Source organism: Vulpes vulpes, chromosome 5 (assembly GCF_048418805.1).
Source record: "Vulpes vulpes isolate BD-2025 chromosome 5, VulVul3, whole genome shotgun sequence".
Classification (NCBI taxonomy): domain Eukaryota; kingdom Metazoa; phylum Chordata; class Mammalia; order Carnivora; family Canidae; genus Vulpes; species Vulpes vulpes.
In genome coordinates this window covers 66,213,291-66,239,763 of record NC_132784.1, presented here as the reverse complement: position 1 = coordinate 66,239,763, position 26,473 = coordinate 66,213,291, and the positions used below count along the sequence as shown (strand labels likewise).

General features: G+C 41.5%; 1 protein-coding gene across 7 annotated transcripts in view; it reads right to left on the bottom strand.

Annotated features, from left to right (window-relative positions):
- Window positions 1–26,473, bottom strand: part of KDM2A (lysine demethylase 2A) — a 153,093-nt gene that overhangs the window by 91,118 nt on the left and 35,502 nt on the right. The window contains exons 1-2 of one of the 7 annotated variants that reach the window (XM_026004313.2): window positions 23,784–23,845; window positions 21,065–21,187 (exon numbers count right to left, since the gene is read on the bottom strand). In XM_026004313.2, coding sequence (XP_025860098.1) covers window positions 21,065–21,106 — 42 coding nt within the window. In that variant the 5' untranslated portion in view covers window positions 21,107–21,187; window positions 23,784–23,845. Of the gene's footprint in view, window positions 1–5,771; window positions 5,795–12,740; window positions 12,858–15,084; window positions 15,189–21,064; window positions 21,188–22,397; window positions 22,538–23,303; window positions 23,380–23,783; window positions 23,846–26,473 lie in introns of those variants that run through there. The other 6 variants (XM_026004314.2, XM_026004311.2, XM_026004312.2 and 3 more) reach the window with 6 other exon arrangements.

The window sequence follows — 26,473 nt, the reverse complement described above, 5'->3', positions numbered from 1 at the left end:
CAGGATCGAGTTCCGCATCAGGCTCCTGGCATGGAGCCTGCTTCTCCCTCTGCCTGTGTCTCTGCCTCTCTCTCTCTATGTAGATCATGAATAAATAAATAAAATCTTAAAACAAACAAACAAACATGTGAATGAACTTTGTCTGAAGACAACCAACCACTTAAAAAAAAAAATTAGGGGGATCCCTGGGTGGCGCAGCGGTTTAGCGCCTGCCTTTAGCCCAGGGCGCGATCCTGGAGACCCGGGATCGAATCCCACGTCGGGCTCCTGGTGCATGGAGCCTGCTTCTCCCTCTGCCTGTGTCTCTGCCTCTCTCTCTCTCTCTCTCTCTCTCTGTATGACTATCATAAATAAAAAAAAAAAAATTAGGGAAATCTGAATAAAAATATTAAGAAATTATTCAGGGGCACCTGGCTGGCTCAGTCGGCAGAGCATGTGGCTCTAGATCTTGGGGTTTTAAGTTCAAACCGCACATTGGGTGTACAGGTAACTTAAAATCTTAACAAAAAAATTTTACTGTGATACTGGTAATGTGGCTATGCTTTTGAAGTCTTTATATTACAGAGCAACATGATGAACCTCATAATATCACGTAAAACAAACCAGAAAAAAAAAAGAATACATACTATACTATTCCATTTCTTCAAACCTCAAAATCAAAACTAAATTACAATGTTAGAAGTCCTTAATGGGTAAAAAAAACAAACTAGTGATTGGGAGAGGCATGAGGAAGCTTCTAAGGTGGTGGCAATTCCAATCTTGACTGCGTGCGTGATAGTTATAAGGATGTTCATTTTCTGATCACTCACTGAATTATAATAAATTTATATTTTGGGGCACGTGGGTGGCTCGGTGGTTGAGCATCTGCCTTTGGCTCAGGTTGTGATCCTGGGGTCCTGGGATCAAGTCCTGCATCAGGCTCCCTGCAGGGAGCCTGCTTCTCCCTCTGCCTCTCTCTCTCTCTCTCTCTCTCATGAATAAATAAATAAATTATCTCTTTAAAAATTTATGTTTTATGTTCTTTTCTGTATTCGCATTATTCCTATTCACAAACAGTAATTTTTGCTTTTACTATTTACTAAAAACTTAATATATATAGAACTAAAGTGTTTACAGATGAAATAAATAACCCCATCTGGGATTTTTCTAAAAGATTTTATTTGAGAGAGAGAGAGAGAGCATGTGCATGAGTGGGGTAGGGAGAGAAGCAGACTCCATGCTGAGCAGACAGCCCAACTTGGGGCTCGATCCCAGGACCCAAGATCATAACCTAAGCCAAAAGCAGATGCTTAACCAACTGAGCCATCCAGGTGCCCTCCCTATCTGGGCAGATTATTTTATTAATTAAAATAACGGAGAGAGAGTGGAGGATACAAATGAAAGAAGAGTTCCTCATGTTAATAATTTCTGCAGTTGGTGAGAAGTACACAGTTCATCATACTATTGCTTACTTTGTGTATGTTTAAACATTTTCATAAGTTTTTTAATGTTTATAACCTCAATTACTATACTTCTAAGGAATGATAAGGATATACTAAGAGACAGAAAAACAGGGACACCTGGGTGGCTCAGTGGTTGAGCATCTGCCTTCGGCTCAAGTCGTGATCCCAGGATCTGGGAGTCCCGCATCGGGCTCCCTGTGAGGAGCCTGCTTCTTCCTCTGCCTGTGTCTCTGCCTCTCTCTCTCTCTGTCTCTCATGAATAAATAAATCTTAAAAAAAAAAAAAAAGAAAGAAAAAAGAAACATAGAAAAACAAATATATGATTAAGTTCACTTTGTTTTCATTTTGAATGCCCCCCTCAAAATGAATATAACCCAAAGCCCAATAACAGAAAAATGAGCAAATAAACTAGAGGCGGCCATGGTGTAAACTTTCACAAGACTTTTTAGTGACATGGAAATGATAGTGATAAACTTAGATATAAAATTAGGGATGCCAGGGTGGCTCAGCGGTTTGGCGCCTGCCTTTGGCCCAGGGCATAATCCTGGAGGCCCGGGATCAAGTCCCACATCAGGCTCCCTGCATGGAGCCTGCTTTTCTCTCTCTGCCTGTTTATCTGCCTCTCTCTCTGTATCTCTCTCTCATGAATAAATAAAGTCTTTAAAAAAAATAAAAAATAAAATAAAATATCAAGCATAATCTTAGCTACATAAAAATACTTTTATGTATGGGAACAACTAGAAGATATGCTGGTTAAGTGTGGGATCATGAGTGTCTTTCTAATGTATTTTTCACAACTAGCATATATAACTTCTATCACTAGAGTGGGGGGAATCCTCTTAAAAACATTCTATCAGGGGAATCCCCGGGTGGCTCAGCAGTTTGGTGCCTGCCTTTGGCCCAGGGCACGATCCTGGAGTCCCGGGATCGAGTTCCAATCGGGCTCCCGGCATGGAGCCTGCTTCTCCCTCCGCCTGTGTCTCTGCCTCTCTCTCTGTCTCTCTATCATAAATAAATAAATCTTAAAAAAAAAAAAAAAACACATTCTATCAAAGTTGAGGGAAGAAAGCAAAAACATTAATAAATTGTGGGAGAGTCATCACTTTTACATTCCGAAAGACTGATCAGTATGGAAAAAAGTAAAATTTTACCCATGGGAAAATCCTATCTGAATTTTTCTCAAGTCCTTTGTATTATCCCTGTATTTAATTACAATTCGAGGAGCCCTTTTAATATCAATTAATCCCTTAGTACAATTAGCCAATAAAGTATTTTTAGAATTTAATAGCATATAAAAAAGCATTTATACCCAAAGGAAGGTCTTTTCAGAAACTGAATAGAAACTATTTCACAGCTAAGCCAGTGCTTCTGGTTTATTTTATTTTATTTTTTAATTAATTTTTATTGGTGTTCAATTTACCAACATACAGAAAAACACCCAGTGCTCATCCCGTCAAGTGTCCACCTCAGTGCCCGTCACCCATTCCCCTCCAACACCCGCCCTCCTCCCCCTCCACCACCCCTGGTTCGTTTCCCCGAGTTAGGAGTCTTTATGTTCTGTCTCCCTTCCTGATATTTCCCAACATTTCTTTTCCCTTCCTTTATATTCCCTTTCACTATTATTCATATTCCCCAAATGAATGAGAACATACACTGTTTGTCCTTCTCCGATTGACTTATTTCACTCAGCATAATACCCTCCAGTTCCATCCACGTTGAAGCAAATGGTGGGTATTTGTCGTTTCTAATTGCTGAGTAATATTCCATTGTATACATAAACCACATCTTCTTTATCCATTCATCTTTCGATGGACACCGAGGCTCCTTCCACAGTTTGGCTATTATGGCCATTGCTGATAGAAACATCGGGGTGCAGGTGTCCCGACGTTTCATTGCATCTGAATCTTTGGGGTAAATCCCCAATGCTTCTGGTTTAAAGTCCTGTGGCAATGAACTTATCAGATGCTTGTGAAATGAACAGATTTTGGTTCAAATGGACATGTGTCTGCTTGCCATTCTAGTCCCATTAGAGATTTAGCAGAAGCCAATGAATTTTATTAATATGAGCAGGTATACACATTCAAGTAATTATTACATAGAACAAGACTGAGAAATTTTAGCCAATAGGTTTCAGTTTTCAGATGAGTCCACCAAATGAAGAGATATAGCTAGGTGATTAGAAAACTCTAAACCTATGAAAAATGAGAAAAGGCTGTTCTTACACAGGGAAGGCTGAGAGGCATAGAGATGTGCTACCTTCCTTCATCTAAAACCACTATGTACATTTGACCATGGCATTAGAAATTCCTATTCTACTTTTACCCAGTGGAGTTCTCTGGCTCTTTGTACCCAGTGGTACAAAATTCCAACTTGACTTAAGATGGCACAAGTACCAAGTGGGGCTTTCTTGAATGTGCTATTATAATGGCCACATGGACTCCATAAAGGGAGAAACTAAAAAAATAATAATAATGTGTTCAGAATTACAAAAACACTTAACAAGGCTCTGTATAAAATTTTTACAAAAAATAAATAAATAAAATAAAATTTTTACAATGATTTTATAAAATTAAACTCTACGCCCAATCTGGGGCTCAAAGTCATAATCCTGAGATTACATGGTCTACCAACTGAACAAACCAGGTGACCCCCCAAATTTTTAAAATCTAGAATCTGGAACAATTTTGTGTCACAGATGAAGAATTGGTAAAAAAAAAAAAAAAAATTAATAAAGTACAAAAGAAAATGGATCTCCCCAAATGTTTGTGTCCTCCATAACATGTTTGGGGCAGTTCCTAATATCTTTATAAACGACATAGAGGACAACTTGGTGTAACACTGTGAACAAAGGGAGATAAATTGAGAAAGCTCACAAGCCAAGTGAATGAATGTTATATGATTAGCCTCAGACTTGGACAAGTGTCAGGTAAAAAGGCCTAGAAAAAATTAAGTAATTCATATAGTAATTAAAATAAAATGGTTTCTCAACTAATTTTGCCCAACAAAAAGTCACCTAAATCTATTATGCTACCTCATGACACTAGCCAAGAATCTCTGGGTAGAGTTTTTCATAAAGTACACTCAATAATTGGTGAATAAAATATACTACACCATAGACATAAAGATTAACATTAAAAAAAATCAAAATTATGCACCTGCATAGCTCAGTTGGTGAAGAGGCTGACTCTGTAGCTCAGTTGGTTAAGGGGCTGACTTAGTTTTGGCTCAGGCCATGATCTCAGGGTCCTGGGATCAAGATCTGAGTTGGGCTCCTCACTCAGTGAGAAGTCTGCTGGAGGATTTGCTCTCTCCCTCTCCCCTTATGTACTCTTTCTCAAACAAATCTTAAAAAAAAAAAAAAAAAAAATCAACATTGCAGGCATCTAAATGGCACAGTCAGTTGACCCTCCAACTCTTGGTTTCAGCTTTGGTCATGATCTTAGGATCATGAGACTGAGCCCCACATTGGGCTCCACACTCAGTGTAGAGGCTGCTTGGGACTTTCTCTCTCTCAAATAAATAAATCTTTTTTAAAAAAATAAAAAAATATATATATATATTAAGATTTTATTCATTCATTCATGAGAGACACACAGAAAGAGAGGCAGAGACAGGCAGAGAGAGAGAAGCAAGCAGGCTTCATGCAGGGAGCCTTATGCTAGACTCGATCCCAGGACCCCAGGATCACACCCTGGGCTGACGGCAGGCACTAAACCACTGAGCCACCCAGGGATCCCCACCCAAATTATATTCTTACCTTTGTATAAAACCATGGTATTCTCTCTTAGCCAATGGCACTACCTATCAACCTAGGACTCAAAACAAGAACCTGAGAGTTATCCTCCTCTCCCAGAACATCTGATGAGATCACCAAGTCCCATCAACTCTATGCCAGAAAACTTGATTCAGTCTAGCCTCCACCTCTACTCTTGGTACCAAACCTCTAGTTATCATTTCTTTCTGAACTATTAGATTCTTATTTCATTCCCTTGCCTCTGCAATTCTTCCTTCACCAGTCTATCCTCCACAACAAAATCCAACAGTGAAGTTTCTAAAACAGAAATATGATCGGGGTGCTTGGGTGGTACAGTTAAGTGTCTGACTCTTGGTTTCAGCTCAGGTCATAATCTCAGGGTCATGAGACTGAGCCCTGTATCAGGCTCCACACTCAAAGTCTGCATTAGACTCTCTCTCCGTCTCCTTTTGCCCTTCCTCATGACTCACTCGTTCTGTCTCTAAAAAATAAGAAATATGATCAAGCCTCCCCCATGTTTACACTTCTTTTAATGTCTTCCCATTACCAATTGCATAAAGTATATACAACTTTACCTGACTGACTCTTCACCTCTCCGATTCCCTCCCATTCTTATGTTCCAGTAACATTCAACTTCTGGCAATGCTGTCTTGAACTTGTAACGCTTGTTTCAAACATATTTGCCTCTGGACTTGCTGGTTCCTCTTCTTTGAATTTCTTCCTCAGTCATTCCCTCCTTTCTCTTGCTTCTGTACTTTGTACCTTCTAAATTTCATTTATCACAGTATAGCATAATTATTTGTTTATATGGCTCTTATCAGACTATGAGAACAGGGTACAAGACAACTCATTTCTGTATACCCAGTACATTCTTTAAACACCAAAAGTACGCCCGACAAGGTTTGTTGAATAAATAAATGAGCACAAAACCAAAAGAACAAAACTTCTGAGCTTATGATAATTCTTAACAGTTTTGACAACCACACTAAGAAATAGTTAAAAGATAGAAAAAATGTGGAGAAAGGTAATTATAATAATTAAAAAAAAAGGAAGTAACTTCCATTTAAGGAAAAACTAAAAAAAATAGGCTTCTTCAATTTACAAAGTCTGAGATGTGTTATAACTAATGGTACAGAAATTATAAATGGAACAAATGATACTGTTTACTAAATCCTGGAAGCATCCAACCAGGCAGCAACACTGTATCTTAAAAGGAGTTCTTTTCAGAAATTCCATTTCTAAAAGATTCCCTCTATTTAACAAAGTAAATTTAAACTCAAGGTATTAAGCCAAAACAACAATGGTCTAAGTGGGCCACATCTGAAGCACTTAGCATGGTGCCAAGCACAAAATATACATCTGAGATAAGCTATTATATGGATCCTATCAGTAAAGTATACAACTCCCTTTACAGGAAGTCAAGGAATAACAACAATAAGCACTTTTCAGTCCACAATAACCTGTTGCAGGTAACAGAGGCAAACATTTACTGCTAAGAAAGCTTCTTGGTAATCACTATATTATACACCTGAAACTAATTTAATGCTGTATGTTAGCTTTGCAAGAACTAAAGTAAATAAAATTAGGGCAGCCCGGGTGGCTTAGGGGTTTAGCGCTGCCTTCAGCCCAGGGCCTGATCCTGGAGACCTGGGATCGAGTCCATGTCGGACTCCCTGCATGGAGCCTGCTTCTTCCTCTGCATGTGTCTCTGTGTCTCTCTTAAAAATAATTTAAACTCCCAGAGTTTCTGATTCAGTACGTTTGGAGCTGGACCTGAGACTCTGCAATGCTAACAAGCTCCCAGATGATGTGGTCATCTTTGAAAACAACTCATTTAGGGACGTCTGGGTGGCCCAGTGGTTGAATATCTGCATTCGGCTCAGGACATGATCCTGGAGTTCCAGGATTGAGTCCCCCCATATCGGGTTCCCTGCAGGGAGCCTGCTTCTCCCTCGGCCTGTGTCTCTGCCTCTCTCTCTCTCTCTCTGTATCTCTCATGAATAAATTTTAAAAATCTTAAAAAAAAAAAAAAGAAAAAGAAAACAACCAGTTTAAAGTATTAGAATTGAGAAAGACCTGCAGATGAATAAAATAAAGCTTGGAGAGTCTTTCTGATTACCAATCTAAGGTTCTTTCCATTGTTAGGGTTCAATTTTTATGTTCTACAAATTTATGTATTTTAGAAAGTGCACAACACATTTTGTTCAATTCAACACTTTTCTGAACACTTAAATTAAGACACGATCCTTGTCTTAAAGATGTCTACTCCAGCTGGATGGAAAGAGACTCATGGTCAAATAATTTTAACACATGACTGGTCCCACAACAGAAATGCAAATAAAGTGCCTCAGGACTGAGGAGAACTCAAGAGAAGAATATCTATGGGCTTGGAGGATAATTAGGAGCTTACCAAGAAGATAGAATGGGGTTGGAGGGAGAGCATTTTAGAGATGCACATTCACAGAAAAAAAAAAAATCACCTAGTACCTACTATGGGCCAGACACTATACCAAGCATGGGGATAAAACAGAGAGAAAAGGCATCTAGCAGCCTATAATGATACTTACAATCTGAAAGGGAAACAATCAAACAATTCAAGTAAATATAAAGTTGCAATTTTGACAGGTGTTATGCATAAGAAATATTTTATACTACAGAGAATTTATAACTGGAAGATATGGTCAAGAAAATGCTTCCCTAAGAAAAGGGTCTGGAAAATGGTACCTTACCATTCTATATACCATGTTCAAACCTTTGCACATAGAGTGTTTGTAGACACTATTCTGTTAAGTGGACATTTTGTCTCCTGAAAGTTCAAAGGAGGAATCTTGGTAGGCTACTACTCAACTTGGCAAAAGGACTTTCAATTAACTTCCTCACAATGCCTAGCACCGACAAATACTCATGCCTATTATCCAGGAAACCCATTTCCCAATATCAACAGGGGAACCAAACTAATTATGAAAGTAGCCCAGTGAACATAGTATAAGAGCAAGGGTACAGACACCTGGGTGGCTCAGTGGCTGAGCATCTGCCTTTGACTCAGGTCGTGATCCCAGGGTCCTGGGATCAAGTCCCACAGTGGGATCCCTGTGGGGAGGCTGCTTCTCCCTCTGTCTATGTCTCTGCTTCTCTCATAAATAAATAAATAAAATATTAAAAAAAAAAAAAAAAAAGCAAGGGTAACTAGATGGTCTCAAGAAATAAGTAGCTTGTTTCTCCTTTCTCTAATGACCAGAACAACATATGGCAAATTTTTGTTCCTTGGCTTCCCTTCTCTTTGGTTCTATTCTAAACATTCTTCTAATAACTGTCAGCACTCAACCTCAGAATAGAGTAGATTAATTTTATTACATTATACTTTGTCTTCATGAAAAGTTAACCAGTTAACCAACCAGCAATGTGAGTCTCAATGACGTAAACAATATTATGCTATGTGTGTGCCAGGGAAGTCCTGCCTTGTCCTCATGGAGCATATAACATAGACATAATTAAACTTTCTATTTTGTATCCAGTTAGACACCATAAGAGGTAGGAGGAAAAATTATGAGGATTTAGGAAAGAAGTTTCCTTCAATACACAGGACTAAGGAAACAATATTGCAAATAGGGTTTAGAAGATGAGAACTATGGTAGGGACAAGGAGACAACACAAGTGTGTGGAAAAAAACAAGAAGGTAGCTTGGTTTGGTTTGGCTGGAACATACATGAATTAAGAGTACCTAATAAGACTGTAGTAGTTAATTGGGGCCTGAATATCAGGCGAAGAAGTTTGTGCCTACAATGGCAAAACCCTTCAATTTAACCAAGCACTTATAATCAAGTTCCAAAAATTAAGTTTTATTTTCACTAATCCACACATGAAAAATTAAAGTTCATAGAAGACCTGGCTGGCTCAGTCAGTAAAACATACAGGACTCCTGATCTCCAGGTTTTAAGTTTGAGCCCCATGTTAGGGGTAAAGTTAAGGTAATAAAATTTTTTAAAGTGTCAAAAAAAAATTAAGTTCATCAAAGTTAAGCTTAATAAACTGAAATTCAGGGATCCCTGGGTGGCGCAGCGGTTTGGCGCCTGCCTTTGGCCCAGGGCGCGATCCTGGAGACCCGGGATCGAATCCCATGTCAGGCTCCCGGTGCATGGAGCCTGCTTCTCCCTCTGCCTGTGTCTCTGCCTCTCTCTCTCTGTGTGTGTGACTATCATAAATAAATAAAAATTAAAAAATAAATAAATAAATAAACTGAAATTCAAAGCCAGGTACCATGAACCAAAGTCCAGTGTCCATTCCACACCACTGACTTTACAGAATTTACAGAGGATAAGAACATGATCAGAACCTGAGAAACATGGGGATCCCTCGGTGGCTCAGTGGTTTAGCGCCTGCCTTCGGCCCAGGGCATGATCCTGGGGTCTGGGTCCCAGGATCAAGTCCTGCATCGGGTCCCTGCGTGGAGCCTGCTTCTCTCTCTGCCTCTGCCTCTGTGTGTGTGTGTGTGTGTGTGTGTGTGTCTATCTCTCATGAATAAATAAATAAAATCTAAAAAAAAAAAAAAGAACCTGAGAAACACAACATTAAGAAACAATGGTAAAGATACCCACCCTCCCCCAAAAAAAATCCAAGGAAGAGGTGACTACAATAGTCTAGACTAAGAGTCCAAACTGTTGGAGTGGCATAAAGATGAATATGAGAAATCCATCAGGTAATAGCTACTGATTAAATATGAAGGATAACACAAGAAAGAATAATAGATGATAGCACCATTAACAAAAAAAATACAGTGGTCTCTTCCATCTTAAAACATAACAAAAACATAAGAGAACCTTCTCTGGATCCAGCACTTTAACTTGTAACTATGACCTGCTCCCCTTCTCTCTTCACAGCCAAACTTCTCTACACTTCTCTTCATTCACTGTCTCAATTTAACCTCACATTTATTTTGAAGAATGTCTTCTGCTCCAAATTGCCACCGAAACTCCAGTTTAAAATCACCTCTATGTTGCCAAATCCAATGAAAATCTCCATCTTCAATATACTCAGCCTCTGGGTGGCATCCGTATCAGCTGACTATACCCTTCCTCTTTTTTAACACCATCAGCATGAAATGTTTAAGAATACCACCTGGAACTGGACAAACCTGGGCTCAAAAACCAATAACCAAAAAAAAAAAAAAAAAAAAAAAAAACCAATAACCTCTCCAGTTGTTATCTGGTGGTCTTGGACAAATTATATAATATAGCTCCATCTTATGGAGCTTTCCTGATCTATAAAACTGAGATAATAAAAGCACCTACTTCATAGTTACAAGCATTAAATGAGTAAAAACGTATTAACACTTAACACAGTGCTTGATAAACAGTAAGCATCACAATCCTCTGGCTTCTAAGATACCACTACTCTCTTGATTTTCCTCATACCCCCGGCCCTCCTTCACTCCCTTTGTAAGCTACCCTATGTCTACCCAACTTTATTTATGCACATGTATGCCAACAAGACACAGGTGTATGCCAAAAAGCCATTCCTGTAGCCCAGAACCACAGCCCGTTACCTATTCAACAGTTCTAGAGATACCTCACATCCAATCTGACCAAACTTGCTCAAAAGTGAGCTTTATGCTCAATCCCCTCAATCTCCAGACCTGCTTTTCCTCAGTGTGCCCTATCTCAATAAAAGGACATCACAAGTCATTCACATGAGAAAACCTTGAGAGTCATGCTTACATGAACCCCCTTAAAGTCACCCTCCCACACATCCAAGGAACCAATCCTGTGATTCTGTTTTCTAAATACTTTTCAAACCCTCCCTAATACCACTATCTGTATTCTCAACCATATTTCCATTGTATCTTACCTAAACCACTGTGATAGCCTCCTAATTGGCATCACCAAATCCATTCTCTCTCCCTCCCTGATCCTTTCTTTATACTGCAGCTGTTATTAGTCCACGCATATTACTCCTCTGCTAAACATGTGCCTTTCCACTGTCTTCAGAATAAAGCCCTACTTGACCTGACTCTTGACTACCTTGTCAAGATTTTAACTCTCTCCTGTACTTATTTCTCAGCAGTTTCACTAGCCTTTTTGGTGGTTGGTAGATTCTTCCAATAGGTCAGATTCCTTCCAACCACATATGCTAATCATTTCCTTTTTGCCTGGTTATCTCTTACTCATTCTTTAGGTCTTAGTTTTAAAAACTTTCTCAGAGAAAATGTTCTCTGATGCCTCCTCCCCACTCCTGAAGTTTAGATTACGTCACTCTATCATATATTCTCACTGCAGCCTATATTTACTTATAGTAGCTGCCACAGTGTAAGCACTGAACAAACATTTATGCGAATGAATCTCCTGAATGAGAAAAGATTACCTGGGGAACACCAAAGTTCATCAGTAAAACATATACAAACTGTCCTCCAACAAAGTTGAAAAAGAGGCAATATAGCTTAGAAGCCTTGGGAGCCAGACTGCCTGCTTTGAATTCTGACTCTTCTTAACTGGATAACCTCAGACAAGTTACTTAATTGCACTATGCCTCAGTTTCCAAACTAGAAAATGGGAATCATAGGACCTATGTCAAAGGGTTGCCGAGAAGTTAGTCAATATGTATAAACTGCAAGTAGGAGGCACATGGTATACATTCAGTTAATGTGTGCTATTATCCATCAGATTAGGCTTTTTCCTACCTTGTTTCAAATATACAGGGTGTTGGGCAGCCCTGGTGGCTCAGAGCTTTAGTGCCACCTTCAGCCCAGGGTGGGATCCTGCAGACCCGGGATCGAGTCCCATGTCAGGCTCCCTGCATGGAGCCTGCTTCTCCCTCTGCCTGTGCCTTTGCCTCTCTCTGTCTCTCTCCTGAATAAGTAAATAAAATCTTAATACACACACACACACACACACACACACACACACACACATATATATACAGGGTGACTTTTTTTATCTTATTCACCCAAAAAGGCTCACCATTTTTTTGTTAATTCACCACACGACTCCAAGGGCATCTTTCAGACAGATTAAGATATGTGGATGCCACATCTGGAGTTGTAGCACCATCCTCAAGTTCTGGTAACCCTCCGGAATTATGATGATCAGAAGATATAATCAACAGAGAAGTACATTGGAAACTGTAAAAGTACTATAAATCACCACTATATTTATGAATCTACATTCTCTTGAGGTCACTGTCAGAAGCAAAGAGTGTGTTAGCTAGATTACTGCCCTGAGAGGACAGAGTTCCTAACTTCTGTGATCCAAGGATATAAAGAGATGGATTAAAGTTGAGGCTACATTAAATTCACAGAGGGCCACAACCAGCTCATGAAGTGCTCTCTTAAGAATGATCATAGGAGGGGCACCTGGGTGGCTCAGTGGTTGAGCATCTGCCTTTGGCTCAGGTCGTGTTCCCAGCGTCCTGGGATTGAGTCCCCACATCAGGCTCCCTGAAAGGAGCCTGCTTCTGCCTATGCCTCTGCCTCTCTCCCTAAGTCTCTCATTAATAAATAAATAAATCCTTAAAAAAAAAAAAAAGAGAGAATGATCATAGAACAGGGGTACCTGGGTGGCTCAGTAGGTTAAGTGTCTGCCTTCGGGTCAGGTTATGCATGATCTCAGTGTTCTGGGCTCCTGTTTAGTGGTGAGTCTGCTTCTCTCCCTCTGTGAGCTCTCTCTCTCTCTCTCTCAAATAAATAAATAAAAATCTTTTAAAAACATGATCATAGGGTATCGAGCTACAGGGCAATTCATTATATTCCAATATTTGCTCACATCAATACCACAGCTTTTATCTCATTTTTCTATCTGTGAGAGAGAGTATCAAAAGGAAGTTTCTTGTTCTAACTTAATTATTGATCTCAATACAGTGAATACTTACTTTGGTTATCCAAGTAAGTTGACCTTAGGATAAGTTAAAAGGAGTAATAAATCTGCACCTGGGTTGAGGATTTTCCATAACCATTTAGTTTTGTGAAAATTTGACAGCAACAAAAAACATTTTATGCTTACTTTGGGCAAAGCCCTGGGAAATGGAATCTGAGAGCACATTTGAGATATTCTGTATTAGACTTAAAACTCTAAAATTAAAAACAAACAAAAAACTTTAAGATTAACAGCAGAAAATCAGGATGGAAACATTCACAGAACCTATCTACGGAGTCTATCTACCTATCCTCTTTTAAGATTTTACCCATTTATTTTACACAGAGAGAGCACAAGCAGGGGGAGCAGCAGAGTAAGAGGGAGAAGCAGACTTCCCACTGAGCAGCGAGCCTGATGCAGGGCTCCATCCCAGGGCCCTGGGATCATGACCTAAGCCAAAGGCAGAAGCTTAACCAACTGAGCCACTCAGCACCTCTGGGTATTTCTTTTTAAACAGGGATTTTCGGGACAGCTGAGTGGTTCAGTGGTTAAACGTCTATGCCTTTGGCTCAGGGCATGATCCTGGAGTCCAAGGATCAAGTCCCACATCAGGCTCCCTGCATGGAGCCTGCTTCTCCTCTGCCTATGTCTCTGCCCCTCTCTCTGTGTCTCTCATGAATGAATAAATAAAATCTTTTTTTAAAAAATAAACAGGTATTTTCAATCTCATACAGTGGACATTTTTTTCCCCCAATGGACATTTTTGACTCAGTAACTCCCGGCTAGGGGATCCCTGGATGGCTCAGTGGTTTGGTGCCTGCCTTCAGCCCAGGGCATGGTCCTGGAGTCCTGGGATCGAGTCCCATGTCAGGCTCCCTGCATGGAACCTGTTTCTCTCTCTGCCTATGTCTCTGCCTGTCTCGGTCTCTTATGAATAAATAAATAAATAATATTATTAAAAATCAATAAATAAATAATTCTTGGCTTTGGGGGGTTGACCTGTTTAGTATTCTAATTAGGATACCTTCAGTAGCATCCTTAGCCTCTACTCACTAGAATACCAGTAGTACTCTCCTACTCTGACAATCAAACATATCTCCATATATTGCCAAATATCCCAAGGGGGTCCCTGCTGAGAACCCCTGCTTTAAGAATCTGTTCCACTTTCCTAAAACATCCACCCAATGTTCTCTCCACTCCCTTTCAAAAATCCCTCCTGATCTTTCTGATAATCTAGACTTAATCCTAAAGTCCACCTTAATTCTTCATTTGCCTCCAAAAACCTCAGAAATCACTAAGTAGAACTCCTTCCATGACATGTCAGTTCTCTTGTTCAAAACAGCTGGTGATAAAGTTGATACTGGACTCAACACTCATGATCCTCAATGGAGTACTCTTTTCCATCATAACATGCTGCTATCCATCAGTCACCAAGTTCTGTCAGTCCTGCACTTTTCCTTCCTTTCCATTTCAACTAACTATACCCCAGAACAGTGGCTCTCAAACTTCTGCATGTATCGAAATCACCTGGCTTGTTGCAACACAGATTGCTGGGCCCAACTTCCAGAGTTTCTGATTTAGTAAATACAGGGCAGGGTCCCCAAATGTGCATTTCTAACATGTTCCCAGGTACCCAGATAATACTAATACTGCTGGAGAGGGAACCACACTTCAAGAACCACTGCCCTAGAGATCAGATACCTAATTACCTTAAGAGATAACTTATTTCAGTATTCTTTGAGCACATGCCTGACCTGAAACTGTAAAAATATTACTCCTAAAACACCGATTGGATCAAATTACTATTTGATTAAAAACAAACCATAATTTCCAATGGCTATTTTCAATACCTGACCTTCATAATTGTTTAAAATGTGTTCCCAACATTATCAACAGTGCCTCCCAAAATAAATCTTCTACTTTAGTCCTATGAATCTAACAGTCATCCTCAGAATAGGCCTTATAAGCATCCCATTCCATAATAAAGCTTATGCTGTCTTTACCTCCTACAAGGCCACCCTCTTCCCTCCTCTTCTCTACCTACCTGAAGGAGGCCTTCACCACTGTATTTGCCAAAACCACTCGCTTGGTCACTATCTGCTGCCTTTTATCTTTATGGTTTAAGTTTTTACCAAGTACTCACAGATAGAGAAAACCCCCAAGAACCTAAAATTTAAAACAGAAAACAATGATATGAGTGACATGCATAAATAAAAAGCTTGACATATACACAAACTGCACAAATACTGCTGTTTTACTAGATCAAGTGATAAGTTCAAAGTTCACAAAAAGAATGTGCCACCTTTTTCTAAACATGATGAAACACTGGCTGTCAGATATTTGTAGCTATATCATTTAGGATGTTAAGCAGACATCCATAAGGGAAGAAATTTTAAAAGTAGCAAAAAGAGCCTCAAAAAAAGAGAAAGGACTCAGCCTGCAAATTCCTACAACAGGAGTGAGTATCATTTGTTTTCTGTATGAAATAACACAAGAAACACGGGGTTAAAGGTCTGGTTCCACTCCTTAACAACTTTGTGATTTCCGGCAAGTCACAGGCTAAAAGTTCCATTTCCATAATAAAAAAAAATTAAAGTTTAAAATTATACCATCTAATTTATAGGCCAGTTTTGAGCATTAAATAAGGTAATGTGTATGAAAGAACCTACCCTAGTACCTGGCACATAAATACTTACTGAATTCTAACATTTGTTGATGCAAAAGCACAATGCAACAACATAGCATTATTTCAAAAATGAAATTACACAGAGTAAATTAATGAGACCTAGTCAAGAATGTCCATTTACCAAGAAGAAAAAAAAAATTTTTTTAAGATTTTGTTTATTTATTTTAGAGAGTGGGGACGGACAGACTGGGGGGGGGGGGGGGGACACGGACAAGCCAATTCCGTGCTGATGTCACAACCCAGAGCTGAAACCAGGAGTCAGCCACTTAACCAACTGAGTCACTCAGGCACCCCAAGAAAAATATTTTAAAGGACATAAAATAATGGCATGTCTCTCTATATGGTATACAGTAAATACATCAATTCTTTAGCTTACTGGCCAAAACTAGAGCTTGAGAATAACACAAACACCATCACTTTCAACTTCACAACTTTAAGATTGTCTAAAAGGCACCAAAAATCTTGAAAGAGAAGATTTAGGACAGGATTAGAAGTAGAACTTAAAATTCAGACTGAGCTTTTGAAGTTAACTAGACTTTTTTTCATTTGTTTTAATGGCCCAGATAATGTGTTCATCTGGCATGTGTGCTAAGCATACTTTTTTTTTTTTTTTTTTTTTGGTCACAGCTTAAAGCTTCTGGTTCTGTCTATACTGCAAAACCTAATACCCAGATATTTTGCTCATCCCTAGATACCATACTCTTCTCCATTCCAGTGGCTTATTGCTAACTCTCAAGAAAACTGGTAGCAAAAAAAAGTATTTATCAGGGCTTTCAACAATATCAACAGATACTTGTCATGCACTTTGTGTTGTAGACTGAATACTTTCTCTTTTTTTAAGGCTACTTACTGAACACTTTCTATGTGTCAGACACTATTGAAGCATCCAGCCATATACCATAAACAAAACGAAGTCCCAACTCTCAAGGAGCTTACACTCCAATGGAGAGATACATGCAAACAAAACAAACAAGTATGATAATAATTAGTGCTCAGCAAAATAAAACAAGAGAGAATGATAAGACTTAAATACAGTTCTCATTATGGGCCCCCAAAATGTAGCTCATTGTGAAAGATTAATGCATAATAAAGAATTAGCTCCCTCATTATCTGCATTTTGAATCACCCAAAAACGGGCAACAAGTTTTTCCTACACCATCAGGAAGGAGGCTACAACACTCAGAACAGTGTAACTCCTCCACTATCACAGATTGAAGGTTAAGTCTAATGAAATAATTATAAATAAGCAAATTCAACAATTTAGACCATTTATACCTTTTTCCCAGTTGTTAACAATATGACACTTTCATGCTAGGGGAAAAATGGCTTAAAATAGGATTTTATTTCGCCTAGTCCATTCCTGGTCAGAAAGACCTTATTGAGAGTGAGGTCATTCAGAGTGGGACTGTCTGTAAAAGGAATAATCTGGTAATTGCTGAATCTGCAAAGACAATTTTTAAGGGTAACCCCAAAGAATGGTAAGAACATCATTAGGGCTTCAGTGCACCTCGTTTCTTACAAAAAATAAATGATTTAGCTATTTCAAAGAAAATCATATGTAAGGAATATTAACAATATTGAACATCCAGTAGTGTAACAACATCCTTTAGAAAATCTCTTAATCTCATCATCAAGATTGACAAGCAAACTGAATTCTCAAGAAAATCAACATCTCTTCCTTCAGAGAACACTACTAGACTTAGGTGAATTCAAAAGAAAAAATATTCAAGTTATAGAAGTTCTTTTACCCTGAAGTATATTGTCTTCATTTTCTTTTACATTGATTTAGTTGTCCATTTGTTTCTACAATTGCCTTTGGCAGGAGCTAATAATTTTTTTCCATACTAAATGTAATGATATGTACAATATGTTATACATACAAGTTGAGGGACATATCATAACGTATCATGTTAAAATATATAACAAAGGTCATCTTTTCCAATAAAAATTTTTTTAAAATCCCAGGTTAAAACAATATTACATAGCATAGAAATGTTTATGTAAGCATTTAGATACATGTTATTTTGTCCTTGATTTCTATGCAATAAGGATTACTCAGGATTGGTATGATTTCAAAAACCTAAAAGATCATCAACTATAACTGCTAAGGATTTAACATTTTAGATGAAGGAACTGTAAGCTATTGTGCTGAACATTCCCTATAAATAAACACACATGGACAGAAATAAACATCTAAAACTACTCTAATTGTCGAACTCCTGAAATCAAATGAAGAAAAAAAGAAGATCTATCTTTAGTATTTGTCAACATTTCTCAATAAGGTCCTCCATTTAAATTTACTAGAAAGACTGAAATAAATCATCTTTACCTCAGGACAACCAAATAACACCCATCACTGAAACTGAAGCTTCTATCCCTCTTATGTAAATACCCTTTTTAGGTATATCAACTTGCCTTAGAGATCTGCCCTTCTTCGAGGAACCTATACATAAAACTACGAACCTTTTCATTAAAAAATAAAACAAAACTATGTCTTGCTTAAGAATAGTCAAACACTGTTCATTTCACATGCTGCAAAACAAGCATTCTAATTCCATAAAGCAGAGCTTACATCCCAAATCTCCACATATACACCATCTTCAAAGGTACAATTCTCTTCTCTATGTAATAGTAAATGGGTTAGCACAAGGCAAGCCAATTTTTAACTAGCTATTTCTGACTTTAAAAAATGACTTGTCACAAAGATGATATAAACATAACAAAATTTACCAAATTTAGCCTGTGCACTTGAAATAGTTATGTCATAGTTATGTTATAGTATGAAGCATTAAAATGACTTAATCAATTTTAATAATATTCTTACTAGTAAGAATACAACTTTTTTTTCCTTAAAATTAGTAAAATGTCATGAATACAAAAAACTTCATTCCAAAATAAGTCTGGACTCAGGCTTTTAATACTGGTACTGTTCTATCTCGGGAGGTAATTTTGGAGGTATATCAAAGAGGGATGACCATTTAGGTATTGTCCCCTAAAACAACATGAAAGTAACATTTAATAATGCTACAATCAGTATACTACATAATTAATTCAATTTGACAAATATATATTGTATGAAACCACACAAATTTTAATCACTAAGCCAAGTAAGTAAACCTGTCATTTGTGTCTTTCAAACTTTAAATTCTATGGCCAATAACTACAAAAGTAAATTCTACACTTTGACCTACTTTAAAGACACAGTGTTAAAAAAGGTAGTTAACTACTATAAAAATTAGCCGTTATGGTAGTCTTAAAATTCCTCAAATGACATCTAACTTAATCAATGAAATATGAAGACTCACTACAGAGACATTAAAAGTTTGGTAGGCAAACTTGTCACTCAAATGAGCTGCCAATATGCTCTCATATCAAAAGTTATGTTATAGAAGAAATTTACACTTCAGATTTGATTTTGTCATGTAATCTTAGAAAGGAAAACAGACATCACTCACCCTAAATTTCAGAATTATTACCCAAAATTCTAAGTTACGGAAAGATCCCTCCAAATATCTAATGCACTTTCTAATACAACACCGCTACAATAGCACATGAACCAAAAGAAAAAATATGCTAGATATGCAAAGGGTTAATATGTGCAACAGGCAGCACTTTACAAAAAAAGAAAAATCTTACCAGGATAAAAGTTACAGATTCCTTGGATCTCCTTACCACTATCTCCCTACCTTGTTAAAAAATGTGAACTTCTTCTAGCTGACTGAAAGGCTCTTCCTTTGAAAGACTGGATCCCAAGATCCAAGATCCCTCAGGTATTTATGTAACAGCTCAACAATTCTACAAGCCTGACATGATAAAAATGATTCCCCACATAGCTGGGAATAACCACCTGGGAAGAGAATTTTGCAGCATCCTCTTTCTTCTATGCTCCCAAAGTTTATTTTATTTTTATTTTTATATTTTTTTAAGATTTTATTTATTTATTAATGAGAGACACTGAGAGAGAGAGAGAGAGAGAGAGAGAGAGAGAGGGAGGCAGAGACAGAGGCAGAGGGAGAAGCAGGCTCCCCGCAGCCTGACATGGGACTCGATCCCAAGTCTCCAGGATCACACCCCGGGGGCCAAAGGCGGTGCTAAACTGCTGAGCTACTTGGGCTGCCCTATGTTCCCAAAGTTTAATTTAACAAATGTCAAAACAAAAATAAATCCTAAGCATACAAAATTTCACTACTGACATACAGTTTCTTAAAGTTAAAGAACTGTAGTTTATTTCTCAAAGAACTATATCCTCAATACATACATTGGGAGATGAGGCAAATCTCTGAAATAAGGCTTGCCAGAACATATGCCTACTGGATATACTTGCCAATGCACTCCACACCTTTCTAACAGTCACATTTTCAAAAAGTAGCCTTTTCTCAAAAAGAGCAGAGATCATCAGAAAGTGATTACAGAATCACTCATTTTTCTCCAAACTCAGTCTTAAATACAAAGCCAAAGAAAACCATCATAAATTCCTCTCAATCCACCAAATTTCAAATAATACTGACAATTCTTTGGCTTTCCTTATACCTTACTCTACAGACACATTCAAATTTCTGAAATGAATATATGGTGAGAATATTAATAAACTTATCTTTGACTAGGGAAAACAAAAATCAAATTCTTAAACTTCAATAGGGAAACACTGAGAGGAAAGCAGGGCTTAAAGGAGCAAGTATTCATATGCACATATAAGCAAATTCCCTCCAAATCATTACTAAGTAAAAATTTCTTTCAACAAGATGTATCTCATACTTCCTTCCCAACCTATAAAATACAGAACTTTCAGTAGTCTACCTTTTCTCAATCAATCCCCACCAACTCTCTAAACCTATCAGTGTTACTTGTGTTAAAAATTTAAAAAAAATCCACAGCTCTACTCTCCAGCTCAAAGCCACAAATTCTGACATACCATAATCTACAAAAATGACACAGAACTATCCTTCCTCAGTTTTGCCCCTAAAATTTACATTCTAATCTAAATTAATCAGATTTATTACAATGTCAGTATTGCAAAATTAGTAATCCCTGCCATTTTGTAATCCACAAAATCCTTTGATTTACAATGGTTTCTATAGAAATTAAGGCTACATATAAGTCTATTTCCAAACAGGATAAACATTAAGGCCCTTAGTGCTTGGCCTAAAAACCAAATGAGATATTAATACACTTTCTATCCTCTGGTATACAGAAAAGCCACCTGAAAAGTTTTAATCACAGTAGGTTCACAAATGGAAACAAAATAGTTACTGTGCTTCAAAATTGGAAAAAAAAAAAAAGAGAGAGAGAGAGAGAGAGAAAGAGAGAGAGAGAGAGAGAAAGAGAATAAAATACTAACCAATCTCTGGCTGTAACGAATCCTTTCTTCTTCGGGTTCCATCTCTCACTCTTGTTTAAATTACTGTAAAGAAACCACTCCAGGGCTGCCTTCCTCTTCCTCCTTAGGAACCAGGTTGCAACACTAAAGAATAATGATACAAGCAGAGATGAGAACTCAGCCCCAAACTCAAGCTTTCTTTTCACAGAAAGATTTAAGAAATATTTAAGTTAAAGGCTCTCTGACAAATCAGTTTCCTCTTCATCAGTCTGGGACCCCTGTGCTCTGGGGCAAGTGGTTCCATGCCATGACACACGTTAATCACATTACAACAGTCAGAGGCCTAGGCAAAAGGAGATGATGTTGGTTTCAGTTCCTTGTGGATGGGCCACACCACTGTTTCTCCCCACAGGATTACAATAAGCCCCCCCCCCCCCTTGATGGCAGCAGTAGCAAAAAAAAAAAAAAAAAAAAAAAGGAAGGGGGAGGATTTTTATCTGTAGAGAGCTGACCAGGTGAAGCAGGCACTAAACAAATCCGGATCCCAATCAAACTCATTCTTGCTCACTGATATTAGAAACTAAAGAAAAAGGGGGCAGACTGTATTTAAAAAAGACAAGAAGTCTGGATTTAAAGAAAGATTCCAAAACAATTTCCCATACCCCTCTAATAAAGCCGTACACAATCGCCACTTTCCTTCCTAGACTCCCTGGATCTTTTCATTCCCAAACCAACACTCCACCCCAACAAGATGTGTACAACTCTTGAACAAATTCAAGAGAGTTGCAAATCAGGGACAAAATTCCATTAGATCTTTTTGGATAAAGTAATAAACTAAACGAACCTATCCAGAAATAAGTAAAAGACATCTTTTCCAAAAATTAAGACTGGTTTGCGCGACAGTCAATCCATAATACCAAGAAAGGTTTTCCTTTTTTCTAAATATTCTCAAGAATAATGGCTTCCATAGGGAATGCAGGGTGTTTTTTTTTTTCTTTTTTGCAACTACATTACAGCCACGTTATTAGCATCCTTTCAAAACTGCTACAAGACCAGAGGACCCAATGACACAGTTTGCAAGAGCAGTTCGTGGCAGAGCCCTCCTAGAGGAAGCCCTAGTCCCAAGTCGGGAGGGAAAGAAGCCGTGTTTGCACCCCCTGGGCAAGGACCGCCGGGGACCGAATGCAGCCAGGGCCGAAGAGGGAAAATAGCAAATCTCGCCGGGCTCCCCCAAGGAAAGGCGCTTCAATGGTTCACCCATCGGAAAAAGAAATAGAAACTTTACATTAAGACTTTAGATAACACGGTGAACCAAACTTCCAGGGGGGGGGGGCGGTAGGAGGGGGAATCTCACCGGGGATTTTGCTCGTGAGTTCTTGTCCAAGTGAGAAGTAAAAGATTCCAAAAACTGAGAGGAAAAATTAAATCCCAAACGTCGTCTTCGTTTTTTTCCCGTGGATCAACCCAGTATCCAGAGAGGGTCACAGCGACCCGGAAAAGAGGAAACAGTTGCTGAATCAAACCTCCTCTTCAGGCTTCGGAGACCGGGAGTCGGAGGCGTCAGGAGAGGGGAGCGCGACCCCTCGGCGCCTCCCCCGGGGCGCCCCCGCCTCCCCCGGGCCAGCGGTCAGCAGCCCGAGTCCGAACCCCGGGCCAGCCTCGGACGCGGGGAGCGCCCTCTTCGCCGTGCTCTCCGCGAGCAGCCGCCCGGCCGCCTCCGGAGCCCAGGAGCGGCGGCCGATCAGCTGAGACCGGCCGGCCCGAGGCTCCCCGCGCCGCCCCGGCCCCCCGGAACGCGGGCCCTGGCCCCGGGGGGCGGAGAGGGCGGGAGCGGCGCGGCGCGCCGGGCTGGGGGCCCGGGCTCCCCTCGCGTCTCCCCCTCAGCCCGAGCTCCGCGCTGCAGGACGAGCCCCCGGCTACTCCCCAGTCGCAGAGAAGGGATTCCGGGGGATGGGCCCCCTGGCGTTGCCCCTCCTCCCGGAGCGCCCCCTGCCCAGGATAGACGGAGCGGCGACAGGCCCAGCCGCTGGGAAGGTGCTCTGCGAGCCGCAGCCGCCGCCGCCGCCGCCGCTGCCGCCGGGGAGGGGTGTTGTTTCCCTCACACAGGAGGAGCCGCTGAAGCAGCCGCCGCCATTTTGAACCCGTCAGACTCTCACATACACACAGCTCTCCGCGGCGCACTGCGCAGGCGCCGCCCCCCCACCCCTCCTCCGGCTCGCCTCCACCCCCACCCCCCTTCAAGCCTCCCTTAGTTTCTTACCGCTCTCCCGGGCGCACGTGAACGCGCACGCGTCACTCCTCTCTAACGCGGACACTCCGCGGCGCGCGCACGCGCGGATGCGTCGGCCTCGAATCGCCCGCGCCCAGAGACGCCGACGCGGCTCCCCGCCCCCCTTCACGTCAGCCTGCCCGCCCTCCCGCCGGCCCACCGCCCCCGCTCCCCCCAGGGCCTTCTTCCTGGGCTTGGGACCGACCCGCCGCTCGCGCCTGCGCGCTGGCTAGGATCCTCCTCCGCGCGCCCTCCCTTCCCACACGCCCTCGCTCGAACACACACATTTCGCCTCTGTGACCCCGCCCCTCGCCGGCCAGCTGCGCCGGCGGCCCTCCCCCACCTCTCCCGGGAGGGTGGCGACCCCCCCCGGCCCCCCACAAAGCACAACAACGCCCCCAAGCAGTAAGGAGAAGCGCCCCGTTCCCCTTCAACCGCCCTTTGCCCCAGTTGGCGCGTCACGATCACAACCTGAAGGCCGGGTGGCCTGGGCCAGAGCAGCCGTTGCCCGCCTCAAAGCGGGGTCTCCCGGGGTCAGGCAGCTGGGCCGGGCCGGTCCGACCTCTGCGCCGTGTTCGGGCCTGCCCAGGGCGAGGGGGCGCACGGAAGGGGCGCCTTCCCCCTAGCTGCCCTCCCCTTGCCCGCCAGCCGGTGGGCCGAGGGCGGCCTGCCCGCCATCCCCAGGCAGGCCCCAGCGCCCCCGCCGCGGGGCCGGTTCGCCCACGACTCGGGGGGCTCCTCGGTGTAGCGGCTCGGCCCCGCCTCACCCACTCCTCGCCGCTCCGAAGGGGCAGGAAACGGGAGTAGCATGTCTGTCCTGGGCTTGGCTCTCCCCCGGGGGGGCTGCAGGCGCTTGACAAGGGCGTCCACAGGTACCAGGCACGGGAGTGGTCTCCGCGACGGCCCGGGGGCGGCGGCGGCTGGCGCGCCCACTGCGGGCCCGAGGCCCCCGGGGAGGTGGCCCTGCAAGCCCCCGCTCCTCGTCCACGCTCAGGTTTCCGCAGCGCCGGTGCCCCCGGCGCCCTGGGTGGGACGTGACCCCGCCCCCGGCGAGTCGGGGCGCCCCCCACGGAGGGGTGTGCGGGTCGCCACCACTCCCCGGGCCGACCCCGCCGCCCCGGGCTGCGGCGGGCGCGGGAGGCCCGGCTGGGAAGATGTCTCCTCTCGGTGCGCGCAGCTTCGCGCGAGGGTCAGCGACGGGGCAGCGGCCGCCCGAGCCGCGCCGGCCCTGCCCACGAACGGGCTCCCGCGGCTCGACAGCTGCCCGACGGGCTAGCCGGCTGGGGACGTCGACGGAGCCCGGCCAGAGGTATCTGAGCAATGCCATGCGAGCAGCTCAACCGCGATCAGGGCATTTCCCCAGCCAATCTCGTGCTTTGGGGCCCGTTTAAATTATAAATCCCATAAAGGACCGTGGTTTGGGCGTTAGGCATCCGGGTGGACGCTTGGCTTCGCTACACTCTTACTGAGAAGTGTCACACAGATCTTTTTCCCCTGCCTTCCTACTCTTTAACCTCTGATCCTGGGATGGGGGAATGCCGGGGCGGGGGGGGGGGGGGGGGGGGGGGTAGAACATGGAGTGAATCATGTAACTTTTATCCACAACCTTCAACTCTTTTAGGAAGACGATCGAGAAGGACAGTTGAAATAACGACAGCTCCTGTTTCTATCAAGGTTTGAACTCTAGGGTAAAGGCATTATTATGGACACCCAAGGTATTATTTATTACTATGGGATGTTTTTCTACATGAATACGTGGGGAATTTTAAAGTCCTTCTCTACTTTGTTTGACAGCATCCTTGGGAGTCAAGCTAATGTTTCTGGTAGTATTGTATTCATTTTAAAGATAACTTAAGTATAGAAAGGTTAAACAGCTTGCCTGATTACTTGAACAGAGAGGAGTCCAGCTCTCTGCAATAGCGGACTGCAACACTCCCAACCACAAAAATGGTTCATTAATGCACTTGTGATGAGCCCCCGGTGGTGTATGGAACTGTAGAATCACTGTATGTACACCTGAAACGCATTTACACTGTATGTAAACTGGAATTAAAAACTTTAAAAAAATGATTTGTTATTATGGTCGGACCCTCTTGCATTCCAGTCACTGGGAAATATGCTTTGTTCTGATACTAGTTTTGTTCAGACTTCTTAGATTTTCAGGAACACTGATGTGAAGATCTTCATCAAAACCTTATCAGAACTACAGCCTTTTAAAGTCTTTCAGACTACAGTAAAATATATTTTAAAAGAAGCAGTGTTTCACACCAGCTTTACCCAATATGGTCCTAGAGGCAACTGGCTATCTGTAGGTATAGAAAAAGGCAGCAGCTTGTTTTAAGTGGAAGAGAAAGACTTTTGTCATTGTCAGTCAGATTAAGCAAGTATTAGGCCTCATTGCTATTTGCAAAATACATGCCTTTATTTACTTCCCACCTGTCTTAATAATCCGTGGGATACTTGGGGGCAAAGAAAAGGAGGAGTTCTTGAAGTAGCTCAATGTGTCTTGCCCTTTTTCTTAATATCCCGAACCCCTTAAGTAACTAATCCTCAACTCTGAGTGAGTTGCTGTTCTTCAGCTGATGCCACCTACAGATTTAACCCAGGTAGGTACCCTGGATGGAAACACAAGAAGGCTCTAAGAACAATAACAGTAAGACTTTGAACAGAACTGCAAGTAAGTAAAGGTTTGTCAAATTGCAACCACCTTTTTTCCAGTTAAAAACTAAGTCTGCATGGAGGAGGTGGCATGAAAATAGTGTTTAAACAGATATACACAATGCATTTTCCACAAGCAATCTTTGTTAATATTTGAAAGCAGATGTACGTGGAAAGATGAGAGATAGATGGCAGTGATGCCCCCAAAATCACAATTGGAAGGGTGTATTTTGAGGCTCACTGCTTTGCCCTAAAAGAGACATTTTCAATAATAAAGCTTGGTGATTCCCCAAGACAGGCACTAGAACTATGAACTGTATGACTTCAACTATAGCTGCAGGGAGATGGTGGATACAGAGTGGTAAATGAGAAGAAGGAAAGAAAGGTGCCTTCTAGAAACATTGAGGGTAAGATCCCTGGCTGGAATAAGCTGGCACTTCAATAAGATATTAACAAATCTCTGCTTTTTAAAAAATTTTATTTATTTATTAGAGCACAAGCAA